Source organism: Schistocerca americana, chromosome 9 (assembly GCF_021461395.2).
Source record: "Schistocerca americana isolate TAMUIC-IGC-003095 chromosome 9, iqSchAmer2.1, whole genome shotgun sequence".
In the NCBI taxonomy this organism is placed as follows: Eukaryota; Metazoa; Arthropoda; class Insecta; order Orthoptera; family Acrididae; genus Schistocerca; species Schistocerca americana.
The window spans coordinates 107,554,847-107,579,334 of record NC_060127.1 but is presented as its reverse complement, the minus strand read 5'-3'; the positions used below and the strand labels follow the sequence as shown (position 1 = coordinate 107,579,334).

The 24,488-nt window shown below is 43.8% G+C and overlaps 1 protein-coding gene across 1 annotated transcript in view; it reads left to right on the top strand.

The window, feature by feature from the left end:
- Positions 1-24,488, top strand: part of LOC124550712 (Na(+)/H(+) exchange regulatory cofactor NHE-RF1-like) — a 677,275-nt gene that overhangs the window by 533,355 nt on the left and 119,432 nt on the right. The window contains exon 3 of the mRNA XM_047125433.1: positions 11,092-11,201. Coding sequence (XP_046981389.1) covers positions 11,092-11,201 — 110 coding nt within the window. The remainder of the gene's footprint in view (positions 1-11,091; positions 11,202-24,488) is intronic.

Genomic DNA, 24,488 nt, shown 5'->3' with positions numbered 1-24,488 from the left:
AGTAGTACCGAGTGGATGGACGTGTGAGGGTATATAGGGAACCTCATGAGCCCGTGGACACTCCATTTCAGCAGGGGACTGCTCAAGCTGGTAGAGGCTCTGTAATGGTGTGAAGCGGGTGCAGTTGGAGTTGTATTGGACCCCTGATCCATCGAGATACATTTCCCACAGGGGACACGTACGTAAGCATCCTGTTTGATCATCCGCATCCATTCTATCTTCGTTGATTCATTATGGATCGTGGGACGACGGCTGGCATGAACTTCTTGATGCAATAATTTACCAACATCCGTATGTATTGTAGAAATTTATTTTATTTTATGAACTTCTAATTGCTACCAATTTCGGCATTACATTGATGCCATCTTCAGTCCCCAGGTTTGCAAACCGCCTCAGTCTGTGTTGCCTGGCCACCAAGAGCTGTTGCAGGACGATTGATTCACGGATATAGTTATATGGCTCCTTCCGTATATAGCGATTTTACGACTATGACGAGTGGGGCATCAATGTAATGCCGAAACTGGTAGCAATTAGAAGTTCATAAAATAAAATAAATTTCTACAATACATACGGATGTTGGTAAATTATTGCATCAAGAAGTGAATGGATTCAGGTGATCAGACAGGATTCTTACATACGTGTCACCTGTCAGAGTCGTATCTCGATGTATCAGTGGTCCAATATCACTCCAACTGCACCCGCCTCACATCGTTACAGAGCCTCCACCAGGTTGAACAGCCCTCTGCTGGCATGGAGGGTCCACGGATTCGTGAGGTTGGTTGCCTACATACCAGGCAACATGCTTCCAGTCATCAACAGCCCTATGTCAATGTTGACGGGCCGAGGCGAGGCGTGAACCTTTGTGTCGTGCAGTCACAAACGCACACGCATTCGGCTCCAAAAGCCATTATGGATGATGTTTCGTTGAATGGTTCGCACATTACAGAGCATCCACCAGCTTGAATATTCTTCTAATGACGTGCAGGGACAATGGATTCGTGAGGTTGCCTCCATACGCGTACCCGTCAAGAAATGAATCCATTCATGTCCACTGTATATCCCGACGGACTTGGGCAATTCCAGCAGGACAATGCGGTACCCCACACGTCCAGAATTCCTACAGTGGCTCCACGAACACTCTTCTGAGTAAACACTTCCGCTGGCCACCAAACTCTCCAGACATGGACATTATTGAACATATGTGGGATGGCGTGCAACGTGCTGTTGAGAGAAGATCTCCACCCTCTCGCACTCTTACCGATTTATAGACAGCCCTGCAGGATGTATGGTGTCAGTTCCCTCCAGCATTATTTCAGACATTAGTCGAGTCCATGCCCCGTCGTGTTGCGGCACCAGTGTGTGTTCGCTGACGCCCTACACGATATTACGCAGGTGTATCAATTTCTTTGACTCTAAGTGTTTATGTAAGTGTTTCTACCACCTCCACAGAATCGTTCTGCGTACCGATTGCAAAGACTGACAGAACTGTTTCACATTTTTTGTAAACGTGTTGACAAGAAAAGAAAAATCTATTACATTGTTATATTAGAACAAATAAGCCCTCGATCACAAATATTAAGTCAAAATTGACTAGGTTTCGACGCTACTATGAGCGTCGTCTTCAGAATTAAACTACCTATTCTAAAACCTGCTTCCTCTTTTCATCCACAGTCTGAAAAAATGGCCTTTTTTCACTCTACCGTCCACCGAGCCATCTCTATACCACTTGCAACAGAAAAGTTTAATGATGAGATTAATTTACTTAAAACCATAGAAGTCAATAATGAATATACGCCTAACATAGTGGACGATATCCTGAAAAAGAAAACTGCAAGAACTACCACGCACAACACCTCATGCACTGAAATTAACCCAAAAAAACGTTTTTCTATTCCTTTCGTAGGACCCATTTCCTATCAGATTCAGCGCATGCTTCGCAACAAATACAACTGCAATGTTGTCTTCTCTACTAATAATAATGTGAAGAGAAACCTCATTCATAATTCATTCATAATTCGCTCCCCTACAGAACGTTCTGACGTTTATAAGATCATCTGTGATACCTGCTCCTCCTACTATATAGGGCAAACTGGACGTGCTTTCACCATCAGATACAAAGAACATCTTTTGAGAAAGAACGGCACCAGTCCCCTAAATTCATCCTTTACCGATTATCTCTTAATTACTGGACACGTGCCTAAAGCCGTAGGCGATAGCAATATTCTGCATACCGAAAAGAAGGGGCGTAGGTTAGATGTTTTAGAGGAATTGGAGATTTTCAAACATCTCTCTCGTCATGATGGCCTCATTCTCAGCGAACAGCTGCAGCTGCGAAATAAAAACTTTTTTGACTGTATAAAGCCATTGCTTGATCTTTGACTCAGATTTCCTCATGCAGTTTGCCGAAATGTTGTTTTCCTGTTACATCTTTACTGTTTTCTTTTATGTCATAACTGACGTTTTTTTACGTTACAAAATGGATCTCTGTTTAAAGCAGATAAATATGTAACTTCATCATATTATTATTAGTGCTAACGTTATGCCTGAATCAGCTTCATCACAATTTCATGTGTCTGATTTTGAATGTAGAGGAGCCTAGTTGTTTCTGCGGCTACTAGATGGAGCTTGTAGCAACACCATGTTTACTTGCCCACACTTCCTAACGTGGGCACCTCACAAGGGAACATCCCCATCGCACCCCCCTCAGATTTAGTTATAAGTTGGCACAGTGGATAGGCCTTGGAAAACTGAACACAGATCAATCGCGAAAACAGGAAGAAGTTGTGTGGAACTACGAAAAAATAAGCAAAATATACAAACTGGGTCGTCCATGCCTAAGATAGGCAATATTAAGGGCAGTGTGAGCCGAGGAGCGCCGTGGTCCCGTGGTTAGCGTGAACAGCTGCGGAACGAGAGGTCTTTAGTTCGAATCTGCCCTCGGCTGAAAATTTTGCTTTCTTTATTTTCGCAAAGTTATGATCTGTCCGTTCTTTCATTGACGTCTCTGTTCACTGTAATAAGTTTAGTGTCTGTGTTTTGCGACAGCACCGCAAAACCGTGCGATTAGTTGACGAAAGGACGTGTCTCTCCAATGGGAACCGAAAACATTTGATCGCAAGGTCATAAGTCAACCGATTCCTCCACAGGAAAACACGTCTGATATATTCTATACGACACTGGTGACGGCATGTGCGTCACATGACAGGAATATGTTGTCGACCCACCTAACTAGTACACTTGGCGAATGGGTAAAAATATTCTTCTACCTTACCCGATTTAGGTTTTCTTGTGGATGTAATAATCACTCCAAGAAAAGTGATGAAAACATAAGGGTTTGTCACATAAACTGAAAATAAAAAGTTGAAATTCTCGGTCGAGGGAAGATTTGAACCAAAGACCTCTAGTTCCGCAGCTGTTCACGCTAACCACGGGACCACGGCTCTCCTCGTCTCACACTGCCCTTAATATTGCTTATATTGCACATGGACGACCCAGTTTGTATATTTTGCTTATTTTTTCATAGTTCCACACAACTTCTTCCTGTTTTCTCGATCGATCTGTGTTCAGTTTTTCAAGGGCTATCCACTGTGCCAACTTATAACTAAATCTGAGGGGGGTGCGATGGGGAGGTTCCCTTGTCAGTCTTGTTGCAACCCTTGTCCACTCAAGTACGAGCAGCCCTTAGCGCCTCGCCATCTTATTTACAACTATTCATGGCGTCCCCTTTCCGGCTTAGATTTTTTAAAATGTGACTTGTAAGTGCTGCATCTCTTTCCAGTCAGTACAAACTTTAATTTTATTAATGTATTATGTACCTAATATGTTTTGGAATAGTTAGTTTAATTCTGAAGACGACGCTCATAGTAGCGTCGAAACCTGGTCAATTTTGACTTAATATTTGTGACCGAGGGCTTATTTGTTCTAATATAATTCTGACACGGTCACTGAACTTAGCAGCTATGTTCAAAGTTCTATTACATTGTTTAGGTTTCACAACTGTTTGTTACTTACGAGCTAGGGCGCAGCTTACAATACTGTTTTTTATTGTTACCGTTTAAATACAATGTCCAGCCGCATAAATGTGACGACTTGTCCAAAGCCTGGACTACGTTTTGTAGCACGCACGGCTGCGATCCACGCAAGAAGAGACTCGGTGAGACTGTGGGAGGTACGGACAGTGCCGCGGCGGGCTCCTCTGTGGTTCTGAGCAGGGCTCTGCGCTTTTCTGTTCAGAATCCATGGCGCGAACATCCCGATAGAGGTGGTCCCACAGAATCTCGATTGGTTTCAAATCCAGGGAGTCTGACTGCCTAGGGAGCAGGTAAACTTATCTCGGTGCTCTTCGAACCACGCACGTACACTGCGAGCTGCATGGCGCGTTGCATTGTCCTGCTGGTAGATACCGTCGTGTCGAAGAAAAACAAATTGCATGTAGGGGTGGACATAGTTCCCAAGGACAGATTCATAGCTGTGTTGATGCACTGCGCATTCCAGAGTGACGAGATCATACAGGGAAGGTTGAAAGTCTACCCCTTGTTTGTTATGCTGAGTATTTTTCATGTAAGAAGTATCTCCCTTTAATATAAGCGGACGCAGTGCTCCGTGGTTCCTATTTCTACCGCTATGTGTCTAATGCTTTCAATTAGGCCCGATACATTGAGATATGGGTAATCAAACCCGGTAGAAAAGATAGTATTCTAATTTACAAATGAAGCAACGGATAACGCAACATCGGTGAATGGCCATGGAACAATACGTGCACATTAGGGACTGTAAGACTTTCTTTTTTTTTTATACTATGAATTCAGTTAGTCGCATAAAGTGCATAATGCATACAATGGATATGCCTGGATTGAAAATTCATATAATATAGTCATTATCTCAGTGGTATGTATGAAGGCTACTCAATAACGCTAAGAGAGAATTTCAATTATCATTCTGATTTATTTCGATAATATGTAAGAAAACTATTACCCTCTGTGACAAAACATACATGAAATCTATTATATTTAAGAAAACGACCATTCTCAGTGACAAAACCTTCATGAAGCACTCACTATCTCTTGCATCTCGTCATACCGGAAACATAGACAACACTTCGTCGCCAGTTACATCTACTAATGATTAAAATGGGTAAAAATGAATGTTACTGAATGATGGCCTCTTAACACCATTTAGTTATTGTCACACCTATTTAACGCGCGGAGTAGGTAAGGATATTACCTTTCACTCTCTCAAACATTACTTGGGTTACTACACATGCAGTATCATGCGGATAAGTTCATGTTGAAACCGCGTATTATGCAACCGCAATGCAACGTGAGCAAACCAGCCCAGGCTTCATGACTCCAGTTGACCGGTGTGGCCGAGCTGTTCTAGGCGCTTCAGTCCGGAACCGCGCAACCGCTACGGTCGCAAGTTCGAATCCTGCCTCGGTCATGGATGTGTGTGATCTCCTTAGGTTAGTTAGGTTTAAGTAGTTCTAAGTTCTAGGGGACTGATGACCTCAGATGTTAAGTCCCATAGTGCTCAGAGCCATTTGAACCATTTTTTTCTTGACTCCACATTATTCATGCTATGATAAACGAAACGCAAACCCATTATGAATGATCGCAACACGTGCCCAAGTTCGACAACAAAGAAACGAGTAAAATCATGAAAAATTTATATTGCTTGTATCCATAACTAAACTATGCAACAAATGAAACATTAATGAACCTATCCGCTATTGACCTAAGAACAAGAACAGTTGGTTTATGCCCTCAATCACCTCGCGCCCAAGTCCGCTAGTTGAAACACATTAATCTGAAAAATTTCTACAAATAAAATATCGCTGAACGTTTCCCGGTATTAATTCACACCCGAACATGTTTCATAATCAGTGTTACCCCAAAAAACCTACATTATGAATAACTTTCCTCACCATCCATGACGAGCGCCGCACCCCTGCGTCCGTCTCGTTCAATCGGCGACCCCAGAGTGTCCCAACACGGCGCGTTCCAGGACCAACCGCCAACCGTTCAAAAAAACTGGCGGTGGGGGGGTAGGACCTCAGTGAGAACCAACCTCACAAACTCTGCCTTGCTCATCCCCACTATCTGTGGAATCACGAACTCTCTGCCGAATCTGCTCACATTGTTACGTTGGTGCTAAACTACCCTACTGCAACCGTCTTTGACTAACCCAGATTATTATATATTCCATGCATAATTACATTTATCCATCCACATACATCACGGGATTAAAGGAAGAGGGAGGAGGTGTGACACCAACAGAGGAAAAAATATACACGGAAGCGTTCTTGAATCCAGAGGTTATTTAGCTAGACGAAATATTGAAAGGACGCTCCCGGCGTAAAATGAATTATTAATCATGTGGAAATTAGTCAGTTAGTTAAATGAAGCGTAAACCTATGACGTTTCAAGGTCGTGAAAACAGTCTCCAGACCACAACAACCTCTCCTTGTTTGCTTTCAAATGTTTCACACCGTACACACATACGGCTATATTTCCCACGGAGCATAAAACGCGATTCACATGAAAAGGCCACCGTCGCCACACAGTCGACGTTCACTTCCATGCTACTTCCAGCCCTCATTGCGAATGAAGAGCAGTCAACATGGGCGCATGAACCAGGGCCACACATAACAGTGGTCGAGGAGACAATGTTGGTAGCCCCTTGGTTGATCGGGCGCTCAGTTGCTCAACAGTTGCACGACTATTCGCCCGTACGCATCTCCGCAGCTGTCATTCACCCCTGTCATCTATGTCGTGTGGTGTACCACAGTTGCGTCAGCGAGGGTTTTGGGTAACGCCGTTGTGCCACGCGCGGTGTACATTAACCACGGTGGCACGGGAACAGTTTGCAAACACAGCCGTTCCGGAAATGCTGCCACCCTTAGCCAGAAAGCCAGTGGCCATTCCCGACTGGACGTCTGATAAATCTCTCCGTTCCCGCATTATGGCAACAACTTCACTGTTTTTCGCGTTCCCCGACACGCTGTATAGCACTGATGTGAGAAAAGTCGTGGGATAGCGACAGGCACATATAGAGATGGAGGTTGTATCGCGCACACGAGGTACGAAAGGGCAGTGCATTGCCAGAGCTGTCATTTGCACTCGCGTCATTCACGTTGTAACACGCCCGGGGGTACAAATGTTCTGCTCCACGCTGCTGCTGGCCTGCCTGAAATTATCTGTCGAAATATGCAGGCTAGTCAGGGGAGGCCCTCACCGTCAGAACACAACACTGTTCTACGTCTGGTATGAACAACTATATTCTGACACGATTAAAGGAAATCGCAGGTTGCACTGTTTACATTCTAAGTCGTAAATGTTTATACCAATTAACAATCTTGATGATTATCTGTCAAACAATATCTCTCAAGACGAGCGTACGCGTAACCGACACGACACGGGTGATTGTTGATGATGTTGTTGTTGTGGTCTTCAGTCCTGAGACTGGTTTGACGCAGCCCTCCATGCAACCCTATTCTGTGCAAGCTTCTTCATCTCCCAGTACCTACTGCAACCTACATCCTTCTGAATCTGCTTACTGTATTCATCTCTTGGTCTCCCTCTACGAGTTTTACCCTCCACGCTGCCCTCCAATACTAAATTGGTGATCCCTTGATGCCTCAGAACATGTCATACCAACCGATCCCTTCTTCTAGTCAAGTTGTGCCACAAACTTCTCTTCTCCCTAATCCTATTCAATACTTCCTCATTAGTTATGTGATCTAGCCATCTAATCTTCAGCATTCTTCTGTAGCACCACATTTCGAAAGCTTATATTCTCTTCTTGTCCAAACTATTTATCCTCCATGTTTCACTTCCGTACATGGCTACACTCCATACAAATACTTTCAGAAATGACTTCCTGACACTTAAATCTATACTCGATGTTAATAAATTTCTCTTCTTCAGAAACGCTTTCCTTGCCATTGCCAGTCTACATTTTATATCTTCTCTACTTTGACCATCATCAGTTATTTTGCTTCCCAAATAGCAAAACTCCTTTACTACTTTAAGTGTCTCATTTCCTAATCTAATTCCCTCAGCATCACCCGACTTAATTCGACTATATTCCATTATCCTTGTTTTGCTTTTGTTGATGTTCATCTTATACCCTCCTTTCAAAACACTATCCATTCCGTTCAACTGCTCTTCCAAGTCCTTTGCTGTCTCTGACAGAATTACAATGTCATCGGCGAACCTTAAAGTTTTTATTTCTTCTCCATGGATTTTAATACCTACTCCGAATTTTTCTTTTGTTTCCTTTACTGCTTGCTCAATATACAGATTGAATAACATTGGGGAGAGGCTACAACTCTGTCTCACTCCCTTCCCAACCACTGCTTCCCTTTGATGTCCGTCCACTCTTATAACTGCCATCTGGTTTCTGTACAAATTGTAAATAGCTTTTCGCTCCCTGTATTTTGCCCCTGCCACCTTCAGAATTTGAAAGAGAGTATTCCAGTCAACATGATGCGGAAGCCGAATGATCGAACCAAATTTCTTACGCTCGTCACACATACAGATATCTGGTAATAATCCTCCTTGACACTAGTAATGATATAACACTGTTCGTAAGGTTAATTTTTCAGTTTCTTAGTTCTCAGTTGTACGAGCGTGTGCGTAACCGTCGCGGCGCGGCTGATTGTTGATAAATGCGGAAACGCGATGATCGCACGCACGTCCTCACGCTCGCTGCAAGACGCTGGCACTTGACTGCACTCTTTTGTGGTAACTAATTTCTACTGATTCACATCAGTTCATTCTGGGAGACCTAACACGGGGCGCATGATCGATACTGTGCGACACGCAACGAGAGGAAACATACATACGTTATTGACGGCATTGCTCATTTTCAGTTACTTCTTGGCGCACTTTCGTCTGAACCATTTCCATATATCATCACTTTACTATGATAGCACTTGTAGCAACACTTCAACTTCCATGCTAACAATGCCTCTCACACGCAGAGCTATACACTACACAAGATAACATTTCCGTGTTCCGCGCTCGACTCTCTAGACGCGGCTGCTCGCACAGATACTCCACAACTAAACCAGCGATATGACAAGACGCTTACAACGTCAAAAAGTTTCCGACGTCATTGCGGCCGCACGACGGGATTTAGCAGACTTTGACCGGTTGTAACTAGACACATACGACATTACATATCGGAAATCGTCAGGGAACTCAATATTTCGAGATCCACAGTGTCAAAAGTGTGCCGAGAATACCAAATTTCAGACATTGCCTCTCTCCACGGATAACGCAGTTGCCGACGACTTTCTCTTACCGACCGAGAGCAGCCACGTTTGCGTAGAGTTGTCAGTTCTAACAGACAAGCAGCACTGCGTGAAATAAAAGCAGAAATCAATGTGGGACGTACGACGAACGTATCCGTTAGGGCAGCGTGGCTAAATTTGGCATTAATCGGCTCTGGCAGCAGGCGACCGACTAGAGTACCTCTGCTAACAGCACTATGTCGCCTGCGAAACCTTCTCCTGGGCTCGTGACCATCGGATGGACCACAGGCGACCGCAAAACCGTGGCCTGGTCACGTGAGTCACGATTTCAGACGGTAGCAGCTGACGGTAGGGTTGGAATGTAGCGCACACCGCACGATGCCGTGGACTCAAGGTGCCAAAAAAGGCACTGTGCGAGCTGGTGGTGGCTCCATAATGATGTGAGCTGTGTTTATGTCGAACTTCGAGTGGAAATGGTTGTGTTCGGCTACTTGGAGGCCATCTGCAGTCATTCATGGACTTCATGTACAAAAACAACGATGGAATTTTCATGAATGACTATGCGCCACAGTTGTTCGCGATTAGTTTGAGCCGGCGTGATGTGCTTTATATGTATTTGACGATGCTGATGCTGATTCCGCATTTAGCATTTGACGACGGCACTATGGCTGCTGTACATTACGACTTTGTTTTTATGAAACAGATCTGATGATGGTCATTGAAGACCGAAACCGGTAATCTGTTAAACAAAAAAGATTGTGAGCATTGACGTAAATTTAAAGAAAACTTACTATAGTCCTCACTTGGCGTTCAGTTCCCTAGGTTAAAAGAACATTTGGCCGGAAAGCGATTCAGCTCCGACGACGAGGTGAATGAAGAGGTTCAAAACTTTCTGATCAGCATGGCGGCGAGCTAGTATAACGTGGGCATACAAAAACTGCCACAGCGTCTACAAAAATGCATCGACAGAAATGATGATTATGTCGAAAAATAGCTAAATGTTCAAGCTGTAAACTGATGTAAACCGTTGTAGAAATAAACGGGTCTATGTACTTATAAAAAATAGGAGACCTTACTTTTGGGATTTCCCTCGTATTAACAGTCAGTGTTGCTGATAAATATTTGCAGTTTGGATTATTTCTTAGTAATGAGTCGTCTTTGGTTTAAATGCCTTAATATGTTCAATTGCCAAGTTCTCTATCTCCTCATGACAGTTTCGAGGTCTATTACCGTGTTTCCCTCTCTGATGTTTAACACTTGAAGTGGAGGCAGTCTTCTTGTTTATCATTTCCAACAAAAACAGCCCCGGACAAGCGACATTCTTGTAGAAAACGAATGGAAAAGGGTTGATTTTGTAGAATATGGAATTATCTGAACACCTATATTTTGTAATATGGGCTTATTTTTTGCCTAAACTAGTACGACAGGCATGCAGTTTGCCATTCTATCTGTAATGGTGTCGATATCTCAATTTTCGTAAATTTTGGACAAGGGCTGTTTTTGTAAGAAACACTTCAATTGTATTCCATGGTTTACTTATATGTTTTCGCTTTCCGCGCCCGGGTTCCCGGGTTCGATTCCCGGCGGGGTCAGGGATTTTCTCTGCCTCGTGATGACTGGGTGTTGTGTGATGTCCTTAGGTTAGTTAGGTTTAAGTAGTTCTAAGTTATAGGGGACTGATGACCATACATGTTAAGTGCCATAGTGCTCAGAGCCATTTGAACCATTTTGAACTTATATTTTTGCGATTGCACATTTAAAATAAAGCAAGCGAACAAATACAATGAAACGAGAGGACTTCGTTCGTCACTAAGAACGCCGGGTCTGTGTTCCAGGCTCGCCCGCCGACAAAGCGGACCTGGAGGTGGGCGACGAGATCCTGGAGGTGAACGGCCGGAGCCTGGAGGACGCCAGCCACACCGAAGTCATCTCGCACATACACCAGGTGAGCGCAACCTGCCTGCACTGACCGACATCTGAGTGGGCTTCTTTCCTACCAGTTGCAGGCTTCCCCTTACACTTAGACACGGTATTAAATTTGTTTTGCTGCTAGTATTATCTCTTAATTGATGAAGTGGATGATAATTTGCTGTAGGATAGCTGCGTGAACGGTGAACACAATGTTGCTCTTTACAAGTGCTTATAATTTGCAAGAGCGCTTGCGAGCGATGTATATCGAAGGCGCGACTTTCGCGGAGCCAGATATCGATTATACCCGCAGCGATGACGACTACATCGACAAAAGATGAACGATATGCATTTTGTGTGTAGCGCTGCAAATACCAACAACCACACATGGATAACGTCCAGTGATGACTTTAAATGTAATTATTGATTGGCGACTCCATAGTGTCCTGTGCACTACGACCAGATAATGGGTATACTTGGAAGAAGAGACAGCATTGGTCGTATATTTTTGTTTATTATCGCAAAATCGATTTTCGGTCACTTAGTGACCATCTTCAGTGCTGTAATATATAACTTAAATTAGTAAGCACTGGTGTCAATAAGCTTACGGCGATCACATAGACTGAGACTATGTGATCGCCGTAAGCTCATTGGCACCGGTGCTTGCTAATTTAAGTTATATATTACAGCACTGAAGATGGTCACTAAGTGACCGAAAATCGATTTGGCGATAATAAACAAAAATATACGACCAATGCTGTCTCTTCTTCCAAGTATTTAAATGTAATTTCAGCTACGTCACTCGTCATCGATACCTCCGACATCGGCAATTCCATACGGCTTTTCGCGGATGATGCTGTAGTATACAGACAAGTTGCAGCATTAGAAAATTGTAGCGAAATGTAGCAAGATCTGCAGTGGATAGGCACTTGGTGCAGGGAGTGGCAACTGACCCTTAACATAGACAAATGTAATGTATTGCGAATACATAGAAAGAAGTATCCTTTATTGTATGATTATATGATAGCGAAACAAACACTGGAAGCAGTTACTTCTGTAAAATATCGGGGAGTATGCGTACGGAACGATTTGAAGTGGTATGATCATATAAAATTAATTGTTGGTAAGACGAGTGCCAGGTTGAGAGTCATTGGGAGAGTCCTTAGAAAATGTAGTCCATCATCAAAGGAGGTGGCTTACAAAACACTCGTTCGACCTATACTTGAGTATTGCTCATCAGTCTGGGATCCGTACCAGGTGGGGTTGACGGAGGAGATAGAGAAGATCCAAAGAAGAGCGGTGCGTTTCGTCACAGGGTTATTTGGTAAGCGTGATAGCGTTACGGAGATGTTTAGCAAAGTCGAATGGCAGACTCTGCAAGAGAGGTGCTCTGCATCGCGGTGTAGCTTGCTGTCGAAGTTTCGAGAGGGTGCGTTTCTGGATGAATATATTGCTTCCCTCTACTTATACCTCCCGAGGAGATCACGAATGTAAAATTAGAGAGATTCGAGTACGCACGGAGGCTTTCCGGCAGTCGTTCTTCCCGCGAACCATACGCGACTGGAACAGGAAAGGGAGGTAATGACACTGGTACGTAAAGTGCCCTCCGCCAGACACCGTTAGGTGGCTTGCGCAGTATAAATGTAGATTTCCGCGTAATGTGTGCGCTGGCGGGAGGAATTCTCTTCCGCCATATCCGGTATGCACTCCAGCAATATATCTTAAGGAAACTGCGAAGTCTCTCAAGCAAGTTATTATACCACGCAAGCGCAAATTGTGGAAATGCAAATATTGAAAAACATATTGTTCGTCACGGCCTCCTGGTCGGATAGACGATTTCGAAGATTTCCACAATCGCTCCATGTTCTGCGTGTGAACCGACGACACGAATTCCACTCACTCGTTCACGCACTCGTGATCAAATCCTTGTTCCTTCAAAGTATTCTACGACTTCCAGAGGTCTGTGCTTACTTTGCATCGTGGCAAGATAAAATTCTTAATAAGAATCACTGAAATGTGTTCACTCCCGGAATACAATTTAAAAATGAAACATTTACTACAGTCTCTTTCTACATCTTGAAACTCCCAAATCTGTTCAGTTTCGTTCTTCAGAAGTCGTCCTTTCCCGTATTTTCGAGTTGTGATGTGTGGTTCATCTATTTCTAGTCTTTTTGTCACCACCCTTAGGAACACAATTATACAACTAACCTCACGACAGAAACAGTGGAAATCACAAACACACAAACAGTGTTAATCGATAGTCCAGCTTCTAAAGTTGTGCTTTCCAATGTGTATTGCTTAACCCAGCAGAAAACAAAGGTGATACTGTCCTGTACTGTCAGTTTACAAGTATCGAACGACGTGTTTTGGCGTATACTTGTTCTTTTCCTACATTTGCCACAATACAACTATGTCAGGAAGTCAGAATCGCTAGATCTTCAGCCTAGTCTGACACTCGTCTGCCCATTGCAATCCAAGCAATTTGCAGTGTCATGAGTCGGCAGTAGATGGTACTCTCAAACGAAATTCTTTGCCACACGTTTTGTATAATCGCTGTAAAAAAATCGATATATAGCTCCGTGACAGTGGCACTTTCGATGCATATCGTTTTGCAAGCTTTCCTGGAAATTTCCCAACTGTCTATTTACTGTTTGAAGAGTTAGCATCTTTATTCCAGAGATTCGCTCCGTACGCCAGTTTGCTATGAAAGATCTTCCCCGACTAGTGGTCCACGACATACTCTACTTTTGTGGGAGGATAAAACTCTCCCAAGTGTAGAGACTGAAATTTTTTTGAGCTGGTGGGAACAGCTTTGTGAGAAAATGGGTAGAATATCACCTATTGATCCGGTCGTCTTCCAATAAAATGACTTGTGCTATTATTACAAAAAGTAAAATGCGAACATAACAAAATTTAGATGCCGAAACAGTGTTCGTAAAAACTCGATTCGACATAACTTGAAGTCTCGTTTGTCTAACATGGTGCGAGTGACACTGGCTAAGATATGCCGGGCTATTATGCCGTGGTGTAGTGGATTTCTTGGAGAAGCTCAACGTTTCGTCCCCATCTGCGGAGGACATCTTCAAGGGCGATTGTAACTTTTACAAAGTTCCGATTCTACCAACAGTCAGCAGCGAAACAGCTTGTGAATTGGACAGTCATAGAATCTACAACTCCACTTGCAGATGTACTCCGTAGAGAGGGACGAAATGTTGGGTTTCTCCATGAAATTCATTCGACCACGGCATATCATCCCGGAATGTAAGTGTGAATTCTTCGGCGTGAATTTTATTAATCACATGGTGCGTGTGGTTTTTCTTACGAGTGTAACACGCTGAGAGTTCCTCTCAAAATTCCATTCGTAATTAGTTGTCACCGGAGTGAATATTTTGAATATTTTATACACAGCATTAAACAGAAATAATTACCAATATACCGAAAAACATAAAATGTGCTTTTATCTCCGTTGTAAAGCTCGTGATTTATTTCAAGTATCGTCTGTTCAAGAGAGTGAAAAGCTATAGAAAGAAATGGGAAGTGGACCTGAATCACTTCTTCACAATGAATTCCGATGGCTTTCCATACACAGAATTTTAGCATGCTTATTTTACTTTCGAGATGAGCTGAAGGTGTTGCAAATGGAGGAAAATATGTCTGCTGATTCAACGCTTTTCGTAGTGTTACATGTTGTCTTGTGAAATCAGCGTATCTTGCTGAATCATTAGAAATCTCAAAAATAATAATAATAATAATAATAAAATAAAATAAAATAAAGGTGAACGGATCTCTACAGAGAGACTTTAAATTCGTGTTCGCTCAGTTAGCTCTGCTTTTCACTACAACATGTTACAAGTGGGAACTATCATATTGTATACAGGAACAAGTCTCTTTCGTTTCGGCTATTAATAACTGCTCAGAGGTTAGATTAATTGGTATTGTGTACAATAAATGCGAGAAATTCCTGACTGTCATATGGAAGCAAAAAATAAGAAATTAACCAAATGGCATGGAAATCGGTAGATAATAAATTGTTCGTCTGTACATGTGAATCATATCCAGTGATTCCCGTCCCATTCGGATAATTCCTTCGTCGAGCCTCGCTTTTTTTGTTTGTGTTAGAATGTACACTAAAGCACCAAAAAAACAGGTATAGGGATGAGTATTCAAATAGAGAGGTATATAAACAGACAGAATGCGACGCTGCGGTCGGCAACACCTATGTAAGGCAACAAGTGTCTGGTGTAGTTGTTAGATCGGTTCCTGCTGCTACAATGGCGGGTTATGAAGATTTAACTGAGTTTTAAGGTGGTATTATAGCCGGCGCACGAGCGATGGGACACAGCATCCCCGAGGTAGTGATGAAGTGGGGATTTTCCCGTACGACCATTTCACGAGTGTACCGTGAATATCGGGATCCGGTAAAACGTCATTGCCGCGGCCGGAAAAAGATCCTGCAAGAGCGGAACCGACGACGACCGAAGACAATCGTTCAACGTCACAGAAGTGCGCCATCAACAAGCCTTAGCGTGCGAACCATTCAACGAAACAACATCGATACAGGCTTTCGGAGACGAAGGCCGACTCGTGTACCCTTGATGACTGCACGACACAAAGCTTTACGCCTCGCCTGGGCCCGTCAACACAGACATTGGACTGTTGAACATGTTCTCTGGTCGGACGAGTCTCGTTTCAAATTGTATCGAGAGGATGGACGTGTGCGGGTATAGAGACAACCTCATGAATCTGTGGACCCTTCATGTCAGCAGGGGACTGTTCAAGGTGGTGGAGGCTCTGTAATGGTGTGGGGCGTGTGCTATTGTAGTGATATGGGACCCCTGATACGTGTAGATACGACTCTGACAGGTGACACGTACGTAAGTATCCTGTCTGATCACCTGCATTCATTCATGTCCATTGTGCATTCTGACTGACTTGGGAAATTCCAGTAGGACAATGCGACACCCAACATGTCCATATTGCTACAGGGTGGCTCAAGGAACACTCTTCTGAGATTAATCCCTTCCGCTGGCCACCGAACTCCCCAGACATGAAAATTATTGAGCATATCTGGGATGTCTTGAAACGTGCTGTTCGGATGAGATCTTCACCCTGTCGTACTCTTACGGATTTATGACAGCCCTGCGGGATTCATGGTGTCAATTCCATGCAGGACTATTTCAGACATTGAGTCCATGTCACGCCGCGTTACGGTTCAAAAAAATGGTTCAAATGGCTCTGAGCACTACGGGACTTAACTTCTGAGGTCATCAGTCCCCTAGAACTACTTAAACCTAACTAACCTAAGGACATCACACACATCCATGCCCGAGGCAGGATTCGAACCTGCGACCGTAGCAGTCGCGCGGTTCCAGACTGTAGCGCCTAGAACCGCTCGGCCACCCCGGCCGGCGATCGTGTTGCGGTATTTGTGCGTGCTCGCGGGAGCCCTACACGATATTACGCAGGGGTACCAGTTTCTTTGGATGTTCTGTGTAGAATTATTGCTGCTAGAAGACGATAGACAGTCAGGCTGCAAGTAGTGGAAGCTACGGAACCGCTCTGAATCCAGCCGTCTGCGAAGACTGGCACCTAGCAGCTTGCTGGATCCGGCGGTCCGCCACTTGCGTGACGGCTGAGCAGTCGCGTGACTCCCTTGCGAGTAATCGCTGGTGCGTGACCGGCTGCGCCGCTAATTCGTGTCGCTTCTGCACTCATATTAACGATGATGTGTGAAACTTCTAAGCACTTGCCCCAGCAAGAGGTGGAGTGCAGGAGAGTTTATTCGGGAAAAGAGAAACTACCAGGGTATTTTCTATAACGTGTTCGGTAGTGGAGTACCAATGATTTTTCTGTGGTTTCCGAAGACACATAATTGTAATGTCATCTGGCAGCAACGCGAGAACACACATATTTTATTTATTTAATGGACCTTGCCGTTGGTGGGGAGGCTTCCGTGTCTTAGAGATACGGATGGCCGTACCGTAGGTGCAACCACAACGGTGGGGTATCTGTTGAGAGGCCAGACAAACATGTGGTTCCTGAAGAGGGGCAGCAGCCTTGTCAGTAGTTGCAGGGGCGACAGTCTCGATGATTGACTGATCTGGCCTTCTAACACTAACCAAAACGGCCTTGCTGTGCTGGTACTGCGAACGGCTGAAAGCAAGGGGAAACTACAGCCGTAATTTTTACCGCGGGCATGCAGCTTTACTGTATGATGGAGAGCTGCATCAAACCTGTCTCAGAACTGAAGACCATAACAACAACAACATATGGCCTGACCGTATTAGCGCCCTAAGACCCTCTCTTACATCCGACCAGGTTTCCACACATTCTGTACCATGAATAACCTAAGAAATAATCTGTATAAATAAAAATGTAAATGTTCGTTTGTTCAGAATCTTAAATGGTTCAAATGGCTCTGAACACTATGGGACTTAACATCTGTGGTCATCAGTCCCCTAGAACTTAGAACTACTTAAACCTAACTAATCTAAGGACATCACACACATCCATGCCCGAGACAGGATTCGAACCTGCGACCGTAGCGGTCACACGGTTCCAGACTGAAGCGCCTAGAACCGCACGGCCACGACGGCCGGCAGAATCGTAAATGTCCGATAGATCTTCACCGATTGCTTTCAAATTTTGACACAACGTCGCATTCGAATATGCGCGTGTTTTTGTATGTCAGTCTTTAAATATATAAATAAATATGTAATATACAATAGCGAAAAGTGCTTGCCAAGGTACTTCAAACTATTACACAATACTCTGATGAACATTCGGATTTGTGTTCAAGAAAAATGTCGAATACTTTGAAAGGTGGTAGTACTCATCAAAACAAGTAAGTCTAATAAACATTGGTCCGCAAACGCATACATTCCGAGATAAGCGCATAAGTATAGTAAGGAGTGCGCCACACTTGGTCGTTGCACTGGCGCTCCGTCAAACGTTGTTTCAGCACAGGAACACGTAGGGATCGTGTGATGTGGAGTTCCATGTTCAAATGGCCCTTGAACGGTGTGCTCCAAAACGATTGTGCTTGTACCAGCATCGTGCACTTCTGTCAGATGTGCCACAGATAGCTGCCTATCCCAGATTACACAGTGGGTGAACCTCCGCGTTTTACGTTTTGTGGTGAGACGTGGTCGTCCAATACCACACAGCCTGCTCGTTATTTCACTGCCTTCCAACTACTTTCCATACATGCTAACGACACTAGTACGCCAGCAGACGACCACCTTCGACGCTTCAGGGGCTCTCGTTTCCAGCCGCAGCGCCACAACAATGTACCTGTTGTCAAAACCGCTTGTTGTTGTTGTGGTCTTCAGTCCGGAGACTGGTTTTATGCAGCTCTCCCTGCTACTGTATCCTCTGCAACCTTCTTCATCTCCCAGTACCTACTGCAACCTACATCCTTTTGAATATGCTTAGTGTATTCATCTCTTGGTCTCCCTCTAAGATTTTTACACTCCACGCTGCCCTCCAATGCTAAATTTGTGATCCCTTGATGCCTCAAAACATGTCCTACCAACCGATCCCTTCTTCTAGTCAAGTTGTATCACAAACTTCTCTTCTCCCCAATCCTATTCAATACCTCATTAGTTACGTGATCTACCCACCTTATCTTCAACATTCTTCTGTAGCACCACATTTCGAAAGCTTCTATTCTCTTCTTGTCCAAACTATTTATCGTCCATGTTTCACTTCCATACATGGCTACACTCCATATAAATACTTTCAGAAACGACTTCCTGACACTTAAATCTATACTCGATGTTAACAAATTTCTCTTCTTCAGAAACACTTTCCTTGCCATTGCCAGTCTACATTTTATATCCTCCCTACTCCGACCATCATCAGTTATTTTGCTCCCCAAATAGCAAAAATCATTTACTACTTCAAGTGTCTCATTTCCTAATCTAATTCCCTCAGCGTCACCCGACTTAATTCGACTACATTTCATTATCCTCGTATCCTTTCTTGATGTTCATCTTATATCCGCCTGTCCATTCCGTTCAACTGCTCTTCCAAGTCCTTTGCTGTCTCTGACAGAATTAAAATGTCATCGGTGAACCTTAAAGTTTTTATTTTTCTCCATGGATTTTAATGCCTACTCCGAATATTTCTTTTGTTTACTTTACTGCATTCCGTCAAATGTGTCGGCGAGATGTTATGACGTCTTACTCACAGTACCCTGCGTACCATTGGGTGGTCTGCAGTCAGCTGTGTGGTTCGAAGCGTGTTGTAGCCTGCGTTAGTTTACGTCGTGTTTGTGTGCCTTATTGTACAGTACTGTCAAGCGTGATTTCGTATCACGGTGTTTTACCTTCTTTCAGACCCCGGTTCAGTTATGTGCTTACTGTTATTGCCCCATTTGTGCGTACAAATATTGTAGTACATTTACATTTTCTGTCTTCCACCACTTGTTAGCAATGGAATCTTCTACTCAAGTGAAACGGTGGCCTGGTATGGTATGGTTTAGCAAATCGGTATACCCTGCGAGCCCGTGGCGTCCACGCTGAAAAATATCCACAGCTCAGAGCCCCATCTGATAAGCCGTTCGGCAGACTTTTACAGCGTCTGAGGGACACAGGTACCGTTGCACCTCGGAAGACTGACAGTGGAAGACCTCGTACGGACCGCACGGTCGACATGGAAGTGTATGTGGTACATTCAGTGGAAGAAAACCCTTGGGATCATTGTGCGACGATTACCAGCAGCAGAAGACGTGTCTCACTCTCTTATCTGCGGGGTGTTTCGTCAACAAATTGCTGTACCCGTATCATGTACAGAACGTTCAGACCCCAAGGCCACAGGACCATCACGGCAGACGGCGGTTCCGTCAATGGCTTTTGCAGGAGTGAGCTGCAGATACGCTGTTCACATCCAAGATTTCACTTACCGATGAGGCAGGGTTTACAAGAGCTGCTCTTGCGAATTCCCATAACCAGCAGATGTAAATCAGCAATTCATAAATTCAGGATAGAGACCATAAAGATCGTGTGGGTGCTATTCTGTTATTCTGCGCAACAGATTAATCTGAGATGTACCCTTTACCCTGTGGCTTCTGCAAGATGCAATTTCCACCCTGACACTACTACAGAAGTCACACAGGCGCTCCTAACGTTCTAAAGAGAAATGCCTGAAAAACTTTCAGCAATAAATATCCTCTGGAGTCGTCCGCTGTAAGGAAATGTCACAAAAATTCTCAAAATTTCTTACATGACTAGTGGGATACTTGGGTACTGGAGTAGTGCTTGTTAGTGTAAGAAAAACAAGATGAAACTAACGAAAATTGTTATTTATTTTGCTAAAATTCTGAGAAATCACAATGGAACCTTTAGTTATGAACAAAGCAAGTTATTTCCGGGTTCTTTTCGGAATGTGAAGTTACAAGGATAGGATTCGCTAATGAAATTTCTATACAAAGTTTAAGATTGTTATTGACCTGGCAGAATGGCTGAGAGCCACGCGTACTCAACTTAAGTAATTATCCTTTAGAATGTTGATAGGTACGGTCGAGGCTGTCGCGTGTGAAATGAAGTGTATTGTTGTGGAGGAAATATGGGGCTCACAAGAGCTGTAGCGTACAATACCGTAGGCTGCGATGACTGCTGTCTGCGCCACTCGCTGCTGGCAAATTAGATAACTCTCGTTCTATCTGGATTGACCTTCCCCAATCAAACTCTCCCTATGCCTTGATGAAGTCAAGGACTATTCGCCTCTAGTATAACTATTGGCGTGGTACACCGGTCAGATAACCAGTCCACCGCGATGCCACTAAAAATTCGCTCGCAGGTGTTTAACTATAACTCTGTCCGTTCACACTGCACAATAAGTGTGGCGGCCAACACAGTGAACAAAGCTTAATCGCAAGGACTCAGTATAGAGTCACACTCCGATTTGCTCTCGAGAGAGGTGCTCTCCCTGTGAAGTACTGAGGAGAGACTTGTTCCTCGCTCTTTGAGTACACGTACGAGCGCGCACACTATCGTTACGTGTTCTCGCTCCAAGAGCGACAACAGCCCCTCTCCACGCCAGACGTGGAGGGGTATATCTTTCAGTCTCTTCCATTACTCCTTCAGCTCAAGGCGTCAGGAATATCGTCTGCCAATCAGCATTGCTCTTCTAAAACGGGAGAATGACGTTTCGTCTAAGGCGACCAATCCGGAAATCTGTAGCATCGTCGTTTGGCGTTTGCTGTCTCCCTGTGAAAATGTCTGAAACTGCGTGCTGCATTTGTAAAGAATGCGTAGGCTTGCCGCTCCCATACAATGTAGCGGAATTTGCCTTTAAGCCGAACATGGGGTTCTTCTCCCTTTCACTCGGGCAAACGCTGTCTGCCTTACGGGCGGTCACCGGCCGACATAGATAGGTTGGGACCAGCCTCCTGGCGTGCGGTTTGCGTCTCCTGAACTAAAAGCTCCTGTGACCATCGTGTCTGGAATGTACTGTATGTGTGTACGCCAGCCTCGAGTATTTCAACCCCAGTGCGCACTTGTTATTTGCATATCGTTTACATGAATTCATACAACATTGGCTTTATCTTATCGAGTTTGGGTTCGAATGAAGCGTCTTGAAGTGCTGAATATGATTATGAGGGCGAAATATGTAAGCAATGAAGGTCAGGAGACCACGACGTCTTACAATCAATTCTCATTCAATGTATAGACAGGCGTATTTGGCGATAGATTAGCACTGTATGTGTCGCCACAAAGGTTAACTGGGGTGCATTACATGGACTTTCTCATTGTGTTTTGCCTACCTTGCTGTAGGCTGTGCTACTACAGCAACGAATACAAATGTGGTTCATGAATGATGGCGCACCAACACACTTTAGTCACAAAGTTGCGCGAGCATCTGACGCAGAGATTTCAGGACTGCTGATTTGGGAGGGGTGAGGGGGGGGGGGGGGGGGGGGAAGAGTAGGTAGGAGGCAGCCACACCTTGTCCTGCTCTTTCCCCAGACTTCAATCTCCTACACCTTAGGTTATGGGGACACTTGAAGGAATTGGTCTACGCCACGGCAATGTGCAGACACAGCAGAGGGTCACGTTTTCACTACGTGTGTAAGTAGGCTGTTTAGGTTTTTATGTTGGTAACGCCACGTAGCGCTCTGTATTAAAATCGCTGACTGTGCTGTGTGCAGTCTGTGGCTGGTTGGACTCATTGTTGGAATATTCGCTTGTGTAGTGTTGGGCAGTTGGATGTAAACAGCGTGTAGCGTTGCGCAGTTGGAGGTGAGCCGCCAGCAGTGGTGGATGTGGGGACAGAGATGCCACAGTTTTGAGAGCGAACGATCTGGACGTGTGTCCGCCTTTAGAGGAAATTTGTAAAGATGGCTGTCATGAATTGATATATATATATATATATATATGATGACTTTTGAACATTATTAAGGTAAATACATTGTTTGTTCTCTATCAAAATCTTTCATTTGCTAATTATGCCTGTCAGTAGTTTGTGCCTTCAGTAGTTAGAATCTTTTATTTAGCTGGCAGTATTGGCGCTACCTGTATTGCAGTAGTTCGAGTAACCAAGATTTTTGTGAGGTGAGTGATTCATGAAAGTGGCCGAGCGGTTCTAGGCACTTCAGTCTGGAGCCGCGCGACCGCTACGGTCGCAGGTTCGAATCCTGCGTCCGGCATAGATGTGTGTGATGTCCTTAGATTAGTTAGGTTTAAGTAGTTCTAAGTTATAGGGGACTGATTACCTCAGATGTTAAGTCCCATAGTGCTCAGAGCCATTTGAACCATTTGAATATTCACGCTCTTGCATTGATTTGAATGGCGATCTGACCACAACTAACGAAAGAAATCGTCACAGCGACATACATACTTACGTAAATATGCGCAACGATGAATGAATTTCTACAGCTATGTACTTGAACATCAACAGTTGCTCTGTGCCCATGAAGTCCTACCCAGAAATCATATAACTTGGGTACTTTGAGCTTATAGCGAAAAGTAGTGCTGTGAGGATGTTTGCGTGTGACTGCAGTTACTGAATTTGGACTCGAAAATATTTATCACTGACATACTTCGTCAGACAAATAGGAACATGACGAAATCCAATAACAAAACCCGCACATACTATTGAAAGTGGGAGATAACTCAGTGCCGTATTCTCCACAAGATCTCTCACTGTTGTACGACGAAACGCAATGCGTAGTCTCCCACAGCAGAACAGTGTTCAAGACTGTACTGAACGACGTATTTCCTATTACTGAACGGAAATAGTTGTGTACGAGTGCAGATTTGAATATTCGGACACTGACTTAGCACTGATGGGACAAAGATTTTAGCAACGGGTATCGAAAAGAATCGGGACGCCAGCATACACCTATCTTACATTCACGAATAAATGAATGGCTTAGGAACTATAAAATAATTAACAGAGGTCCTGAGCATAATTATTACATTTTACTCAAACTGTGTAAATGCATAACAAAACTCACATAGATTCTCAGTAGGCATATAAATTGAAGTTCTAATACAAACCATGAAAATACAGATTCTCTAGATACATCTTCCCAAAAGGCAATAAGCTATTCATAGTGCAGCAGAGGACGATAAGATTGAAAATATAGTAGGGTATGTAGGGGTAAATCCTCGCAATTTTCAGTTTTTCTAATATTCTGGTCAACGAGGGGTAGATTTTCCCGTGATATTAAATTGAAGTCGTAGACTGCGTTGTTTTTTATAACCAATTCAAATTACAGCTCTGTCTGATCATTAACTAACGAGAAATTTACAAATGAGTGGAAACAAAACTTGAGAGGATTTATCCCACAAATTGGAGTAAAACCAGGAGTGAGTGTTTCTGCACCATTTGAGAGAACCTTGGATAAAAATGGGATAACATATAACCCTTTGTAACACTGTAGTACTGTAGCCAAGTCAATACAATATTGAACTGAAATATCTCTCAAATTTGAACATAGTGCTTAAAAATACTTGTAAAATAAAAATATTGTCTTCTCCACCAAAGGAAGATTGGTAGATAAGACCTCAATTACTGAGCCTGAGCTACATAGGTAGCTACTTAATAGTGTACCTTGTTAGTTCCTCTGACTCTTACTTGAAGTTCCAATCTCTTATTATTCTTCTTCTTCGGATATTTTTTTGCCATATAGTAAGCCAATATCTATATCTGAGCTACTGTCGTGATGTGAAAAGTCTGAATCTGATTTTGAAGTATTATCAACAGGTTGTTTGATTTGCTGTCTTCGTTTTCGTAGCACTGATTTAATGAAGTCTATCTTACGTCGTTTGTTTCTATAGCACGCTCTTTTCTTTCCTGGGCACATCATTCCTTCTCG